General features: G+C 42.3%; 1 protein-coding gene across 1 annotated transcript; it reads left to right on the forward strand.

The window, feature by feature from the left end:
* Positions 1 to 9,489: 9,489 nt before the first annotated feature.
* Positions 9,490 to 11,762, forward strand: LOC147880973 (putative indole-3-pyruvate monooxygenase YUCCA4). Its single transcript, XM_087370092.1, has 4 exons — positions 9,490 to 10,617; positions 10,724 to 10,972; positions 11,069 to 11,191; positions 11,292 to 11,762. The coding sequence occupies exons 1-4, from the start codon at positions 9,886 to 9,888 to the stop codon at positions 11,472 to 11,474; spliced, it is 1,287 nt and encodes a 428-aa protein (XP_087226218.1). The 5' UTR covers positions 9,490 to 9,885; the 3' UTR covers positions 11,475 to 11,762.
* The last annotated feature ends 6,551 nt before the right edge of the window (positions 11,763 to 18,313 follow it).

Raw genomic sequence — 18,313 nt, forward strand, 5'->3', positions numbered from 1 at the left:
ACCATCTAGTGGAAATGAAAAGAAAATGATACACTCAAACAAAAAACTAGGGTTTTGATATTTGACCAAATGAGAATCTTGTTTTGAGGTTTTTTTGTACCAGAGTGTGTAGTGAGTCAATAGAATACATAATATGAATTTTTAGACCAAAAGTGCTTTGGAAGCACGAAATCCAAAATGGTGTAATCAAGGCCTACTTTTTTTGCAGGATCCCAGAAGCAAGAAATTTGGAACAGTGTGACAAGGGCTTACTTTTTTGTAAAAAGTAGGCCCTCATCGCACCATTCTAGATTTCTTGCTTCTAGGTCCCACGCAAGTCCCTTTTTTATCTAAAAATTCATACCATGCATTATATTGACTGAATGAGCACTTGGGTTCAAAACCAAATAGATTTATTTAGTTACATGTTCAAATCGAGAAAACTTAGTTTGATTCCCTGCTGGTTGAAGAGTAAATATGTAAAAATAGAACCTACAAAATATAGAGTGTAAAGACAATATGGATTGCAAATTGAATCAAATGATGAAAAAATAAGATAATAAACCCTAAATCTTAAGTTGGAAAGTTACATAAATTTTCTACCTCATCACAAAGGACATCAGCTGAAGTGTCCAACTAGAATCCCTTTTTTGTTGGGTCTTGATATTGATGCTCATTTGAGATCTTCTTCATCTTTAATGTCCCCAAACAAAGACCTCTACGGATCCAGGAATCCTTCCTCGGACATTTGGTACTCTTCCTCAACATTGTTGATCACCTTCTATGTGAGAAAGATTGCATCTAAATTGATGAGTGGAGTCATTGAAGTGTGAGATCTCATTGATTGTTGGATCAATGGGATCTCCAAAGTCAATGACATCCTTGCAAGTGTCATTCAAGAGCTCGCATAGTACCTCATCCTCTCAAAGACCAGTTTCTTCTAACTCATCAGTAAGGGTAAGGTAATCTCTCAATATTCCTCACCCTCAATAGTGATTGGATTCGTTGATGCAAGGTGTGGCTTGGTTGCTTCCTTATTTGGATCATTGATGGAGGATGGATATGCACAATCCAAGAATGCCATAGGATGACCTGGCTCTCAATGCTTCGGTTTAAAGCATGTTTCTTAGGCTCTACGTCTAGGTTTATCTTATCCACTACAGCTACAGAAGGACCCACCCCACCACTTGTGGTTGCAGATGACTAGACCCCTACGCGATTGTTTGACCATCCTAAAACTTGCTAATTGCAAGGAGAACAACAAGGAATGCATCTCCTCTCTATCAAATGAAGGGAGAAAGATGAAGTGTCCTTATGGGGACTAGAGTACTCATGGAGAGACATAGGGACATTATCCATGGCCCTACCTAGAGTCTTCTTGAAGCTTTTGGTCTGGTCAAGAGAGCTCAAAATGTCCAATGGGATCCATTGGTGAGGGGAGGTAGCAAACCGTGATAGATTTCCCATGGATAAGTATATCAAAAAATTGAAGGGAGGGATTACCAACAAGAAGAATAGATCTCATGGTCGATTCGAGATGGAATGGATTGCAAAAGATTGGGTGAATCTAATTTGTTAAACCATGGGAATCATGAGTGGATGAAATCTAGTGGTCAAAGGCCTCTCTAGGGGAAGCCATGAGTGTGGGAGGATGCTAGGGAAGATGAAGGAGAAGACTATGGAAGCAGGGTTTCCTAGGAGCATGAACACTAAAATTTGAAAATGACCAATTGTAGTCGACTATATGAAAGGGGGCATTGCCATAAAAATACCCTTAGTAAAATTTGTCTTAAAAAAAACAAAAAATAATATTAAAATTACTTCCTCTCTCTCTCTCTCTCTCACACACACACACACACACACACACACACACACACACACATGCATGCACGCATGCATGCATGCACACACACACACACACGCACGCACTTGGATTGCTCTCTCTCTCTTTCATAGGGGGAAGAAAAACATGAACAAAGAGGGGGGGAAATGACACATCAAAAGTGGAATGAATATAGTTTGAAATAAGTAAGAATGCATTTTTTTAGTCCATGGAAGAGGTGAAACGTTAAATTGGAAGAGAGAGAATAGGGTTTGGAAGTCAAAGTTTTGGGCCAAATGGTTGAACAAGAAAGGAAAACACAAGTAGGGGATAGTTTGGATGGGAGAAAACAAGGAGGTCTGACATGGTCAGGCTAGGCCTATCAAAGGCAATTTTTTATCGTGAAGAACAAGTTACATTTTTAAAGGTATTTTGGGAAAAAAGTGGAAGTTCCCCTAGAATTGGGGAGCCTCTATTATAGAGAAGTTTGCTAAAAAGAGATTCAAAGGGTATATAGTGCTACTTAGATGGTACATGAGAACACACTAGACTTTACAGTTGGAGGAGCTTACAAGTTATTTCTTTTAAAAAATCTCAAGTTGAGAGCCAACTGATTATTGATGGGATACATAGTTGCTAAATTAGCAGCCAAGGCATCACCTATGTGATACAAAATGCAAAAACTATTGAGGACATACACAAAAAATCAAAAGATGTTTTGCTACCAATGTAATAACACTATGCTTATGTACACTAGGATGTGAAGGAAGTATATATGATACTTCAACTTGGCTTGCTACGGTGTGCTAGCTGACATGAACTTGAACTATTACTATTCTTTGTTAGCACTGCCTTCCAGGTAGAGTTATCGTTTCACTTTTCTTAAAAAAGTGTCCCACACCATTTTTGGCCACATGGCCCCTTACTATTTTGGTTCTCTCTCTCTCTCTCTCTCTCTCTCTCTCTCACGAAGTTTGCAAATCATTCGAACTTTCCTATACACGGGCTTCCATCATAGGTGTTGCAAATTAATCATTCATTCATCTTGACAATTGTTTTCCTTTGATAGAACCAATTGAAGGCAGTGCTCACGAGTACTTGTGCTCACTTGTTGTCTTACTGTCTACGATAATACGACCTCTCCATGACATCATGTGCTAAACTAGGTGGCGATTGTTGGAGAATCCTCTAATGCGTCAGAGTTAAGCCTGGCATTCTTGATTCCAATGTAATCGACTCTAGAATTTGAGCATGTGCTTGTGTGTCTGTCAATGGCTGGGATTGGCGGAGCATAGATCGTGATCGTCGATCGTCATCATTCCTTAATGGTGAAGCACATGATCAGATACTTTCCACAAATTCTACCATCCAATCAAATTTGATTGACTAATTAAAGAATTAAAGCCGCACAATGCTCCACTAGCAGGCGACTAGCACAAAACTGACACACATCCTTAACGGTTAAAATTTGGCTGTTAGCTCATAGGTAGATTCAACCACTATTCCATTCACAGCTTGATCTTATGGCTGAAAAAAGCAGCTACTTACGTGCCATTGGATGCATATTTTGATCGCGTGGCTAGGAAAATTCACAAAATAGACCTCCATACATTGATTTTCAAGCCGTATGCACTGTCAGATGCATGCCACATGTTTGCCTGCTCTCCCAACCTTTGACAGAAAGGAATTTGCATCAGGTGGCCATTATTCGTCAAAAACTAGTTAAACGGACTCATCGCTTGATGGTTGATTGCCAGCTTTACCAATATCGGTAATGGCCACCTTGCTCCCATGCTATGGCTAGCATTGCTTGTGCAGCATGTGCTACTAGCATTATGCCAAGTGAGACCAAACGTGACACTTCTATGTCCCCGTAAAATTTAAATTTTGAAAAGTAGTCGAGAGGCAACCTAAGGGAAAGTTTGGTTTTCTTGAGCCCTAGGCCACTTGTATAATTTTGGGCCCTTGATTTTAGATTGATCTAAAGGCCTAAAATAGGCCTTCCAAATTTGACCCAACACAATGCTTAGTGTTTTTTGTGCTTTTCAATACCTCTACTTCTAACTTCCTTTAACAAGGTGAATTACATTCATCAAGTCTGCTAGCTCGATTGTGACTCATCAGAAGAGCTCGTGAGTCTACTATTGATTTTTTATGACTGAGGCAACACGCTGCTGATCCTAGAGAAAGCTTAGAGTTGTAGTCACTATTGAGATCCATCTGGGTGATCGTGTTTTGAGTAGGAACAAGAGTTATATGTCGGTTAAAATCTCCTTATCAAAATCATTGGAAATCTAGCCTACTAAGGAACTCTAGAAGTTTTTCTTATTGCAGGAAAAGGCCTGAAGAACACCGATCTATTTGGTGCATCCCTCCCCTTTCGCCTTGTATTACAAGACTTTGAGATACTAAGGAAAGAGGAGCTCCATTTCTTTGAGCTTTTCGTCAACTCGAACAAGCTCCTCAGAAAGCTACGTAAAAACGGCCGCCAAATTTCAAATTTAGTTCCACTCTAGACAGAAGGGTCATCTTGATGTTGTTGAAAGCTTTTGATGATCCGATCACTTCTATGCACTGCTATCATCTTGTATTGAGGACCCAACATCGTGCTAAAGAAAATTCAAGTTGGTGGAGAGAGAGCCTAAATTGATATGATCATCTCAAGTTTAAGGATAGGAGAACATGAGCCATGATCTGGACACAAAATAAGAAGAGAATGCGAGTGCATATCAAAGCTCCCCTCAAATTATCTACGTAGAGGCAATAGATTTGGTTTTGACGAGAGCGAAAGTAGTCTAGATGATGAGGACTACTTGTTCTTCATGGCGCTCAGTTTCTTTTCTGACTAGGTTGGCTCACCTGTTGTTTGATGTTTGCACTAATAAATTGCAAACGTGGGGATTCGTTTCATGTAGGGAATAGCTAGTTTAGACACTAAACCACCAGCTTCAACACTTTCAAACTATTCGCTTTCCACATTGGGATTGACTTTCTGCGTCCAAGAAGATAAAGAGGAAGCGAGTTGAGCCATATGCAAAGGAGCAATCTACGAAGTGCCTTAGATAACACACCAAGACAAAGTTCTACATGAACAATGACTTGAAGAAGCATCATTAACAAAAGAACTTATGGACACTTGAAGAATAAAGAATAAAAGATGATAATTTAGAAGAAGCGCAGTGAGGAAGTAGCCTAGCACTTGTAGATCGACCAAACACAAACACTAATGAAAAAGATCTTTTGAAGGGTGGTTAGAAAAGAAAGATATGAACGAGAAATAGCATCCACAAAAGAAAGACCAGCAAATAAAGACAACAAAGAACAAAGTAGAAGCAAAAGCAAGGAAATGAACTTACAACCAAAGCACAAAGGGCAAAGAGACCAGCAAAGCCAACAAAGAGAGCATGCAAAAGCCTCTTCAAAGGGCAGCTTTGGTTACTTGGAGCCATGGTCACATGGGTGTAATAACTAGGATCTTGGTCGACAAAAAGACTTAAAGATCACAAGGGTGTGACGACTCGATTGCACAAGAGGGGGATTTCATTAGGGTCACAAGACTGAGACAAGGGGTTTTGGTCAGATTGAGGTGACAAGGACAGTTTTGGTTACCCTAGCTTTGGAAAGAATGAGCTTGGTATCACCATAAGTTTGGTGCAACAAGGAGGCTTGGTGTTAGGCTACATGCTATCAAGGAGGTTAGGTATCAGGGTGTCCATGTGCAATTTCTACATTTCTTGGGCTACCTCCCTTGCGTGTTAAGGATATTCCGACCTTGGTAAATGATCCAGACGCTACCTACTAGTACATGTGAACTTATCTTTGTGATCATGTGAAAGATCCATGAGACAGAGCGAGTTCTTGTCAATTCCATCTAAAGCAACCTTAGCATGACTAGTGGTATCTGAAAAATGGGAGCTTGAGGCGATTTTTTGCATATGAACAATCTAAGGTACTAAGGTCAAACGAAGGTGAAGCATCACCTCTCATGTCCCAACAAAGAAATCACCAAAAGACAACAAGAATTAAAAATTGCTTGGTGCGTTGCTCATGGTGATTTTACCGGCCTTGGACTATAATTATAACTATTGACATTCAAGTAATATGCCATTACCTTATCCATTCGTGAGATTTATTCTCAACGCTAATATTCTTGGTACTAATATCTCGATGCACGAGAGGAAGGGCCCATTCCCTAGGATTATAACTCTTTGGGGAAGGAAGCACGTCGCCTCCCCGTCCATACCATATGTGGTCATATAATAATTTTATATTATATATTATCATATAAATATTTTTAATTGCTCGTTCATTCAAAATTCTTGTTTTCAACCCGATTTCTTACAACGTTCCTTTCTTTTGATCCATGTTGGTGATGCGAGGGAGCAAAAAAATCCAAGCTAGATACAACATCGAAGGATGACGACACCTTTATGCATATGGTTGTAGTCCATGTGACAATATTCTATGACTGTAACAAGGATCACTTATGAGCTCTTATTAGCATCGCCTTCTTCATGTATTTGTTGGGCTTCAAATTCCAAAATATGGACATCACAATTCACCAAGTTGGTAATAAATCACCACCCTTGACATTTGCAGGGAGGATTGGGTCCCTATGTAATGTCTTACTCATTCGTGTTTTTCTTTTAAAAATTCAAAAAAATTAGTAGTTACATGCTCGGCCACAAAAAGGCTGCATGCCGCAATTCTAGTTCACTTGCCTCACAAGTAGGGCATTGCAGACGCTAAGAGAGCTTCCTCGCGCCTGCCAGTGGCTCTGGTTCAGCGCCACTGGCAAGGGGAATGCACATCCCCATTGAGAGAAAAGGTTGGCTAAGTTGTGGGCTCTGGCAATCCACTGTGAACCCATCTTGAGCTGAAAAATGGGATTCTAAGCCAGTAGTCCACTGCGAGACTGGGAACTCAAGTCAGATATCATCTGCCTGTCTTTGTTGTCCATTGTAGAATTGTTCATTTGTTGTGGTGGAGACCTACAAAGCAGGTTCCACCCGATGCAGCTTGGCATCTCAGTCCACCAGCATCCGGCAGCAGACACACGGGGATAGGGTTCACCTTCATTCCTCACCTGCTCACTCGGCGGCCTCCCCAGCCTCAGCCGCGACATGGGGAGGCCCTCTAAGGAGCTGATTCGAATTGGAAGTCTTATAGGGACCTGAAGATGAAGCTGGAGTCTGGTCCCTCGAGTCGACAGAGCCAAGAGAGGTCAAACTTCAAGCCGGACTGCTTTTACAGTGTCTTGGCGGAACTTTTGGGAAAGCGGGGTTGAAATTTTACATGAGATGAGCAGAGATGAATCATCATGACGGCAGAGAAGGTTAGAAAGTTGCTGCTGCCTGCTGGAGACTGGTCACTCCTGGCCATTTGCAGGGTCTCGGGCGCAGCAATTGGGATGCTGAGCGTCAGCGTTGGGAAAGGGCGTCAGCGTTTGAGAAAGGGATGAGAGGCATGCATGAGACGCGATGATATTTGGATGGAAGCGCCGTCCTGTGGCGTTGCGATGTGGCATTGCTGCATGGCATGGTCCACGATACACATGCCGAAAACTCAGCAGGGAAAATCTGGAAATCATGATGAGGACATTGAGGAGAGAGATTACAACTTTTAGAGACTATAACTGGTGGAGATTAAGCAGGGATTCTTTGGTGTTTAAGGAGAAATTAATGTTGCTCGCAGGGATCTTTGCTGTTGATCATTGTGGAGAAGAAGCAGCAGAAGGTGGGTGGCTATGGCGAGAGAGTAGCTTGATATATCATCATCGTCATCAATCTCTGCAGCATTCACCGTCACCCCAGAGCACGAATCTGACTGTAACCGGTGAGCTGCACCATCGCACGCGATCTGCTAAATAAATCTAGCGGGCAGATCGATAATGATGCTCATTATGATCCCCGCCAGCCAACAATGCCACAGCGAAAAGTAGCGGCGCGTCCTACTTCACGCCTGCGTCTTTCACTTATTAATCCTCCCTTGTGATATATACTGTAAATCCTGCTGGATCAGTCATCTAAAGCTCAAGTTCTTGTGCACTGAACTGATAGTTACTGTTAATACCATCACTGTTTAAGAATGAGTTCTTGTGCACTGAACTGATAGTTACTGTTAATACCATCACTGTTTAAGAATGAGTTCTTGTGCACTGAACTGATAGTTACTGTTAATACCATCACTGTTTAAGGATGACAAATTCTACTGGCCATTAGGTATAACTTTGCTTTTCCTGGGCATCGATTGTAGCAAGCCACCCTATATCTTCTACCAGTGCAAGTCGATGCTGGTAGATGCTTTAAGAAGGTAGATGCTATCATGCTGTTAGCTGTAGGATCCACGCTTTTACATAGCCGGGCTAGCATCCGCTATCATAGAACCGACACTGCGAGTCTGCGACCTCCCTTGCCGTTTTTATCTGAAATTTACTACTAGAAAGATGCTAATAAATGCCAGTCCATGAAAGCGATCATAGTAGAATCGACCGCCATGGCCGTTTTGAATCACTTTCGCATGGACAAATTGTACTCTGCGCAATTGCTATGGTACACGTAACATTAGACGCTTGAACGGCTCCGCCAGGCTTAGCATGGACCGACATATTATGTTACGACGAAATAGCACTGCACGAGAGCCTAACTTGCTACTAGCATGAAGTATACTAGCGTTAAGTATATAGTAGCACCGACAGCGAAATGGTTTAAGCAAGATAAAAGAGAGGATAAGACGTCTTTGGGCTGCGCACATCCAATCGGATATATTCAACGACGAGAGACTGTACGATACGGTAATGATCAGAGAGATTTGACGTTCAACAACCCCAGGGGAAGCAATAGATGCGACTAATGAATGGGAATTGACAGTGGAGTAGCATGAAAGATTGAATACAATTGAGTGTGGGATACTGTGGGTGATTATCGGACGAAAACTTAAAAAGTAGATTGTAAGTTGCAGTTCGCTTCCGAAAACCGCACTCCCGAGCCCAAACGGCACTGCCGAAGCCCAACTGCAACTTCGCAATTCGATTTGTACAATTTACGTCCAAAATTCTCATCCATCATCCATCTTTGTGTTCTTTGATCGCCCACAATATCACAACGCTATTCAAGTTTTCCCACAATTTGACAATTGTATTCAAATTTTCATCTTTACTCCACTGCAAATTCCCGTTCGTTAGTCGCATCTATACCGAAGAGCTGATGAGGAGTTGACGATTTTGATGAAATTGCACGTAGAAATGCAGCTGCTAAGCTCGTCATCACAGGATTTTAGGTCCTCCATGATCCATTTCACTCCACAGTAGAGGAAGGTCCTCGAGGAAGGTCCTCCTTGTCCTCGTCCTCCTGCTCTTGCTCCTACAAAACGGGGACCAGTAATTTGCTCTCCTCCTCCTTCAGTGCCCATGGATCCTCGCAATCCCCACCGGGCGATCCCATGCACTTCGCGTATTCAAACCTAAAGCTGGAGTGTGCTCTCCTCACCAGTACGCTTCCTATGACGATGGGTTTTTTTGGACTTTGTAGCTTCCCTCGTCCCGATGATTGCTTACCCTTCTTTCAATCATCACCCTCTCACAGCTCCCCGTTCGTATTGAATGCTCAATCATCAGCCAGCCACCGTTCCCTCATGCGTATATATTAACGTTGCCTTTCCTCCTTCCCTGAAAACCCTCTCATCCCTTTATCATCAGCCAGCCAGCCACCATTTCGTCTCTCTTCTCCCTCTCTCTTATCTTTCTCATCACATCACGTATCCCGGTCCTTCATGAGCCATCCACACATTCTCCCTGCTTGCACCCCTCGATAGGCGCACCTTTCTGCCTTCCTTTAACCACATCTGCCGTTGCTCGGAGTTTTCATTTGTCTTATACTTGAGAACTTTTCTTTCCTGTTCACATCCTCTGATCACTCAGCTGCATGCCGCCTTCGCCGTATTAACTCTTCCAGCTTTTGCATCTGAACTTTTTCCTCCACGTCTGAGCCCTTTCGTCCAATGCTTTAGGAGCTTCTTGCCATTCACGAAGGCAGCCTATCTGGCTGGCCTTACTCAGCCTCCTTGGCGTGCGGGTTCCTGCTACCATGTGTAACATGAGTTTGCCTAGAATCCTTGCGCAGGAGGCAGGAACCCTATCGTCATTGCCTCCGAGCTTAGTGGAGTTGTTCGGGAAAGCCTCCAATGACTTGTTCCAGCTCGCTCCGCTGAAAACCTATGTGGAGGGAGCCATTATCGTCGGTGCTGGACCTGCTGGACTGGCCACCGCAGCGTGCCTCCATAGAAAAGGAGTGCCTAGCGTCATATTAGAGAAGGCCGATTGCATTGCATCTCTCTGGAAATACAGGACGTATGATCGTATACGGCTCCACATTGATAAAAATTTCTGCGAGCTCCCTCTCATGCCGTTTCCTCCTGAATTTCCTACTTTCCCAACAAAAGCGCAGTTCCTGGGTTACCTCGATGACTATGCTCAAAGTTTTAGTATAAAGCCTCTATTCAACACAACAGTAATGGCTGCGGCATACTGTTCAGGAACCGGGTTGTGGCAAGTTGATAGCGATGGCCCGGATGGCCACGAAACTTTCATTGGCAGATGGCTAGTAGCAGCAACGGGCGAGAATGCTCAACCAGTGTGGCCAACCTTGCCAGGGCTGGACACCTTCAGAGGAAAAGTTTGTCATTCCAGCCAGTACAAAAGTGGACGCGAGTTCCAGGGAAACAATGTCTTAGTAATTGGAGGAGGGAACTCGGGGCTGGAGCTTGGCCTTGACCTGACGAATCATCAGGCAAAGGCTTGCCTATCGATTCGCAATACGGTAAGCATCTGATGTTAACAGCTGTTACACTCACATGGTCGAGAGCAGAAAAGGAATATCACATAAGTGCAACAGTGTAGAGAAAGCTCACTTTATTCCTTTGCAGGTGCATGTTCTCCCGAGGGAAATATTTGGTGTGTCTATCTTTACTGTCGCCATGACATTAATGAAGTACCTATCGTTGAGATGGACGGATCGCTTGCTTCTGTTGGTTTCCCGGCTACTGTTGGGCGAGACTGCGCAGCTTGGTTTGAAGAGGCCTCAAGCTGGACCGATGGAACTGAAGATAAGGACTGGGAAAACACCTTCCCTCGATGCCGGGACTGTCTCTCGAATCCGACTAGGCTCCATTGAGGTGTGCATCCATGTCTTCGGGTTGAGAATTGTGTCCCTTTCTTTCGGGCGACTCGTCTAGTCGTAGGTCTCTAAAAATTTAAACGGATATGCTCAGGTTATGCCTGGCGTGCGAGAGTTCAATGCCACCGGTTGCACCTTCTTGGATGCTAGTTATCGAGAGTTCGATGCAGTTGTCATGGCAACTGGCTTTAAAAGCAACGTACCATCCTGGTTGAAGGTAATCAAGGTTATATTACTAGCGGTTTAGCGAAGACCTATAGAGGTTACTGAAACGAGTTTCTTTACGTTTCGACCCTGACATTTTCTCCTTCACGCAGGAAAACGATCTATTTTCTTGTGAAGGCTTTATCAATCCCGGTTTGCCTAACAACTGGAAGGGGAAGAACGGGTTGTATTCCGCAGGTTTTGCACGGAAAGGGTTACTGGGAGTGTCGATGGATGCTCAGAAGATTGCCGAAGATTTAAGCAACCTATATACCCCGTTGGGCATGCAGTGTTGAGCTCTCGGTTGTATTAGCACGGTAATATGCTCTTGTAGCTCGAAGACCGCTTTCTGAATCGCCGAGGGCGTCACTATCCCAGAATGCAAAGTCCAGTGTGACGGCTTTACGTGCGCCACGTCGACGACGGTACTTCTACACGGCGTTTTAGTGACCTTTCTGCCCGTCTCAAACGTACATTATGGTCTGTGTATACTATCCTTACGACCTGCACTCGTGGCTGAAGCTCTCAACTTCAAATGAAGAAGTGTAGATACATGTTTTGATAGATCAGCCTTAGGTCATATCCTTCCGGGACTGCGATATTATATGTGCGGTCAAGTGGCTTTGAATCCATCGGTGCTTGAGCGTGTTTTGTAGAGAACGTGAGGCAGTTTCGGCATGCCATCAAAATTGTAAGCACCGCGACGAGTGTATTTTAGAAGCGAATATCCATGACGATCAGTTTCACGGATAGTCGAGAATTGTGCGCTCCATGAACTAGGGCGCAAACTAAAAGTGAAATATGTGAGCCTACAGTTCTAAAGCGTCATAGGAGCTTTTCATAGATGGAAGTGCAACGGATTAGGTGTGTAACTCTTCGCAACGCCTAGAATCATATATCGATGTGGTCAGATTATGAAAAACTGATTGTTGTGAACTACATGTGTTCTATAGAGGTTAAGCTTAAATCTTCACGCGATATAAGAATTGTGAAGTATTTAAGGTGTGAACTACAAGTGATGCTCTGGCGTGTGCTTTGAATGTGGACGCTGTTATGGTTGACGATTATTTAAGATTCCGAAACTCCTTCTGTGGAAACTTCGGAGTCTCTCTTCGAGGCTGCGATCACACAAAAACGTGAACTTTAAGGCTCGGTCATTCAACCTATTTTTGAAAGTCGCGGCAGGCGATTAATCAAGATTCCAAAACCCGTTCTGCCTATATCTGCATGTGTGCATAGCGTGACAGAATTTTTAGAAGGGCCAGGGCGGGTTTAATTTCAATGGCCTCGTTGAATGGCTTGGCCACTTCCGAGCTTATGTCATGCAGGGGAATCCAGTAGAAATTGCCGTCCCTAAATCGAATCTCTATCGAACGTTTTTCATCAGAAAATACTTTCTTCTGTTCTGTCTTACAATGCATGAAATAATATCAAACGACGGAGAATGGCAGAGCACAAACAGGGAAAAGCTTAGGTTGGAGATCAACGCTCAAACTCGCAAGGCTGATTAAGGGATCGTAGTTCTGACGTCTTTATTTATGACTTTCGTGTCTGTAAATGAACATCGACCCTTTCGTTAGAATACGGCCTATGGCATTTTGCTCCCTGCTGTAAGAGCGACATTCCTTTTATTTTACAGGCTTGACTTCTGATGATATCATCTTGTTTTGTAGTACAGCACTTCCATTTTTTTTCCCTCTCGTTTGCATTTTCAATCCACATCACAGCCTAAGGGTAGGCTCACACCATGCTCCCGGATATGAGGAAGAAAAAGAAGAGGATGACTGCCAAGGGAGGGAGGTAGTTCTCGCCCTTTTTTTCCTCCGAGGAGTTGGGTTGTACTATTGCAATTTGACACTAATTTCCTCCACGATCGGGTCCGTCTCAGCTATTGATTCAAGTAGGACTATACACTCGTCTCTCATTTTTCTCCATGTACAGAGTATCATGTGAACCTTGCCTAAGAGAACCACAATTGCTCCAACTTCCACCACCTTAACGTCTTTAAAGCGTATTTGTCTTTTGTTAGCATTGGCTTTCCTAGAGACAATGCTTAAGGATTGAGTTGGGCAAAGTTTTGTGATTATTATTTTTGGGAAAATTTGTAAAATTCATAAGCTCTACTTTTGGAGTGAACGTTTCACCTACAAAAGCAAGCGCCTCATTTTAACGTTGATTTAGAATGAGCATTGCTATTACATAGCTTAGAGCTATCTCTATAGCCAATCCAACTCATTGGAAATTTTTGAGATGAAGGTGGAATTTTCGTTTGTGGAGAGGTATTTAAACTTTTCTTGGAAGGGCTTTGTGCAATGATAGATGAGGGGCTTCCCTCTTCTGTGGAATGTGTGATTGTAGCTCTAATTGGGACGTTTGTTTGAGACATTGCACCTTGTATGTCTTAGAATACTAGATTGCACCATGTATGTCTTGGAATACTAGATTAAGGTATGTCAAGCAGTGAAAGTAATTAAAGATACTTAGCTCGTTAGATTGCTTTGCTTTTTTGAGCACTTACCTCATCTCACTGAGAGATGTAATTGGTTTGCCATCGATAGTTTTGATCCAAGAGAGTTGTTACTACGGCAACCAATACTCGTCCTTTTGCTTCACTGTAGGTATATTCTTTTGGTGGAAGGCAAGTGGGATGATGGTTTTGCTTCAGTGTAGGTATATTCTTTTGGCGGAAGGCAAGTGGGATGATGGTGGATAGGTCTCGACTTGATAGACCATAAGAATGAGCTTGTTCCATTTAGTGCAAATTTTGAGTTCTCTCCTCGACCCCGTCCCTCTCCCTCTCTCTACCTCTACCTCTGTTTGAGTGCTTATTGATTGTTGCTTCAATTTGGCTCATGTTAGGATCCTTGCTTATTTTGGTTGAGCTTGTCTTGGTGGTTGCGTATTGAGACTATTGCTCTTGCTAGGAGGGTCTTTGCTCTTCTTAGTTGCTTTTTATTATGTCCTAATTCGAGGTGCATTTGTCATGTTGAGGTAGTTGTTTTCAATAGGATGTCATCTCTTTCATTAAATATTCATTGTCTTTATGACTCTATCTTTGCCTAGTCTTGAGTGTTTAGAGCAATAACTCTATAACCTTAATTCTATGGAGCTTTATGAGTGGGTGTGCAAGTTATTGAAGCATGATTTTTGTTTTTAAATTTCTTTTGGCTAGAGCCTTCCTCATGTCCGAAGCCGGTGCTTTTGTGCTTATGGGCACTCTTGTTTAATTTCTTAGCAAGTAGATGGGGTTTTCCACATTGCTTCCACCATCTCAAATCATGAGAAATTGATGGTCAAAGGAAATGTGATGATTTATTAAACCAAGAATTTTGAACCCAATCTTGGCATGTGCACAGTAGAAAGGTGTTTGGACATAACGTTAAGTTGGAATGCGCAAACATCAATCAATGCGCTCAATGGCTTGAGGTTAAGCGGCTCTTTTGAGGCTTCTTATGCAATATATTCTATGGGAGCCAATCTGAAACTTCCAATGCCTCCCAATGGCTTGAGGTTGAGCGGCTCTTTTGAGGCTTCCTTTGTGCGGAGCACAATAGAAGAAAGCTTATGCAAATATATTCTATGGGAGCCAATGAAGGCTGCAAAGAGTTGTGGTGGACTTGGCCTCCTTGACAATTGAACCCCGATACATTTCTCTCTAAGTTAATAGATTTCCCATCTTTTTGAAGGCCATGCCCCTTGGTAAGCGGAGACGCAAGTCTACTTGAATGTGTGTGGTGGACTTTGGTGATGCGTCGCACGGTAGAGCTGTTTAGCTCAAATGTGTGCTGGTCTACGACAATGGGTTGCACGGTAGAGCTATTTCCTCTTCATGAGACACAAAATTGCTCGAATGTGTGTGGTGAACTATGACAATGAGTCACACGATAGAGCCGTTTGGCTCGAATGTGTGTGGTGGACCATGAGGATGGGTCGCACGATAGAGCCATTTGCTCTTCGCGACTAGCATAGTGCCATGTCTGTATTCAAGAAGAGCATGAGAGTGGGGGCCAACTTGTGGGATCTTCAGCAGGTTGATTGGCTGTCTCTTCAACAGTTGCAAGAGAAGTAAGACATGATGGATAGGGAAAGAGATCTAGTTGGATCGGTCTTGGATAGGATTCTCCAAGGTTGGCGACGAACACAATTTCGTTGACCGGTTGGAAGGTCAGCCAATGATACCTGTATATATCCCCCTTAGGAAAGGGACGGCAAAGCATGTGTATGTTCATCTCTTGCAAAAAAAGTGTTGAATAGGAAATAGGGTGTTAACAAGAGTGCCGCCTTGGTGGGAAGCTCGGTTGAAGGATCTTCATCGGGTTGATTGGTTGTCACTTCAACAATTGCAAGAGAAGTACATGACGGATAAGGAGAGAGATCTAGTTGGATTGGTCTTGGACAATATTCTCGAAGGTTGGCCACGAACACAATCTCGTCGACCAGTTGGAAGGTTAGCCAATGATACCTGTATAAAGCCCCCTCAGGAAAGGGATGGCAAAGAGCGTGTATGTTTGAACATCTCTTGCAAAAAAAGTGTGAGTGGAATAGTAAATAGGGTGTTAACGAGAGTGCCGCTTGGTGGGATGCTCGGTTGAAGGAGATTTGGCAAGGATACACAAGCGGGAATGCTAGATACAATCTTTGGAAGGCAATCAATGATTGACTATTGGTGAGGGCGAAGATTATCAGAAGGATCTAGGGAAACTCGACGTGCTGCATTTGTCACAAAGATCTTGGGACCCTGTCACCTATTCTGGGAGTGTTAAATTGTAAGGTGGAGGTTGGCTCAAAATCTCCATTGCCTTGCGGTGAAGGTCAGCACTTTTGGAAGATCTTTGTAAGCTTCCGTCCACATTAGCCACACATTGGACCTTGACTAGAGCCATAGTTTTCCTTGCATCTTCGGATGTGAGGAATTGCTCTGTCTTTAGGCACTCGATACCTAAAGGGTTTAAGAGCGCGATGTTGGCTATTGGGGCAGCCCTTTACCTTCGAGATTTTAGTGTGCTAACCTCATGTTAGGATCTTGTTGCTAGGAATCCCAATGCATTGCTAGGAATCCATCATCTCATGATGTAATCGTTGTACGCAACGCATAGATGAAGCTTTGTAACCCGTTATTTTTAATATAAATGAATCCTGTAATCACATATCGTCATGATAAAACTCCATAAAAGTTGATAATGATATAACTTAATTAAATTTATTGCAATATGCCCTCTTACCATGCTAGCTACGCGTATTGCATGAGCCCTTAGAACATTTACCTAAAGTCCATCCCAATACTCTTCTTCTGAAAAGTCTTAAGATCACCCATGATCTTCAAAATCCATAGTTATGAAATATATTTCAAAAGATGACTCCCTAGATAGTACTTTCCTCAATCTACTAAGACAAAATCCTATGAAAAAAAGGTCATCTTATGCTTGAGCCTTGAAACTTCAACACAACGCAAGCCTTTTACCAAACTTTAAAAGGAGGTTTTGCCTTGGCTATAAATGACATTAAATGCCAATTTGTTGTTTTTTGCAAAATTTATTGATAACAAGAAACTTAGGCTTGACAAAAACTCTCGAAGTGTGCCTTAAAAAGAATAATAACCATGTTGCCAACAGTGTTTCTCTCAAGAGACTCTTGTTGACAAGTTATCATTGTTGACCTCTCAACTTAGATACCTTAGGCTCCCACTAACTAAGTCCAACATTTTAGACTCCCTCATGCCCTAACTTATATGTCGACAAAAGACCACCTATTCCAGGCTTCCCACACTGCCAATATCATCGCAGCGCACATGTAACTAGCAGAAGAGGTATGCCCTGGGCTTTACCCCTCAACATCAATCATCATCTTATTACCTAGATAGAGTTTAGGTAGAAGTCTCGATATGCGAATGACACCCTCCATCCTCCCCCATACCTCTTTGCATCAATAGTGCATTTATTGCTAGAGAAAAAGAGATAATATCATATTCTTCAAAAAATCTATAAGAAAAGGGATAACTTAAGTAGTGTAGTTGAATCATTGATTTCCCAAACAAAATTCATATGCAATGACAAGTAATTTTGTAGTGTACATGGTAAGGTGTAGGCCATTAGCATTAAGATAGCAAATTGAAACCCAAATGAGTAGCGGGAACCATACTGAATCTTGACTGTAGAAGGTACCCATTTTTCTTGAGAAGTCGTTCCACTTGATATATTGTTGCGTTGAATCCCAAGCTTGCCACATTCCCTTCCATAGTTGTAAACCCTTGGCTATACACATTTCATTACCCCCAACAGTGCCACCTCAGATACATAAACTCAAGGGTATCTATGCCTATGAGCTTATAAAAGATTGCTTCGATTCAAATCATTAAAGCTATTGTGTAACCTTTAAATAGGGACCTTGGTGTTAACAACATCTCATAGTGAAGGCATTAGAAATATCATTGTGAATTTCATTGATAATCATAAAAACATGAATTTGTAGAAAGTGTTATGCATTGACACTAGCCAATCATTTATAAAAACTTATTATCCATGTCAAGAATAATTTATTGAAGTATCAAGCATCTCTTTGACAACAAAATGCATAATGGCCCCTCAATTTATGGATATTAACAACTTGCTAGAATGTGTACTAAAATTTTGGAAACGATAATTCTATGAAGGATGTGTGTATTGTAGGTAGCACATGCAACCAACACCTACCAAAGGAGGAACAAGGGCATGTGGCCCGATGGGCTTGGTTAAATATGGATATAGGAAGGGTTAAGATACATGCTAAAAACATCATTTAAGAAAGTAAAGCATTTGTTCTTTTAATTAATGATTACTTTAGAATAGTCTTCATCTACTTCATGTAGAAAAGTTAACAACAAATATGATCTACTACTTCCATATTATGGAGATCCAAAGCTTAACGTCATGTTTAGAAAATAGATCTTTGTAGTGGTATGTGCATGTGAATGTTAAAAGTGTTCTTTTAGGTACACATCTTTTTCCACTTCACACTCCAACATGGGATCTGACTAGTCATTGACGTCTACCAAATTTAAGGTTACTGATGAAGAGAGATCCAATATTGGCCACAATTGGATCAGAGTCAATTTGACAAGTTGTGCATTTACTATCTTTCTATTGTATTGTAGTTCCTT

The sequence above is a fragment of the Dipteris shenzhenensis genome, chromosome 31, assembly GCF_047967505.1.
Source record: "Dipteris shenzhenensis isolate YYH24624 ecotype China chromosome 31, Dip_SZ_1.0, whole genome shotgun sequence".
Lineage (NCBI taxonomy): Eukaryota > Viridiplantae > Streptophyta > Polypodiopsida > Gleicheniales > Dipteridaceae > Dipteris > Dipteris shenzhenensis.

Coding starts and splice junctions, on each gene's coding strand:
- LOC147880973 (XM_087370092.1), top strand. CDS start 9,886: ATGTGTAACATGAGTTTGCCTAGAATCCTTGCGCAGGAGGCAGGAACC. Junction 10,618..10,723: donor GCCTATCGATTCGCAATACG/GTAAGCATCTGA, acceptor ATTCCTTTGCAG/GTGCATGTTCTCCCGAGGGA. Junction 11,192..11,291: donor ACGTACCATCCTGGTTGAAG/GTAATCAAGGTT, acceptor TCCTTCACGCAG/GAAAACGATCTATTTTCTTG.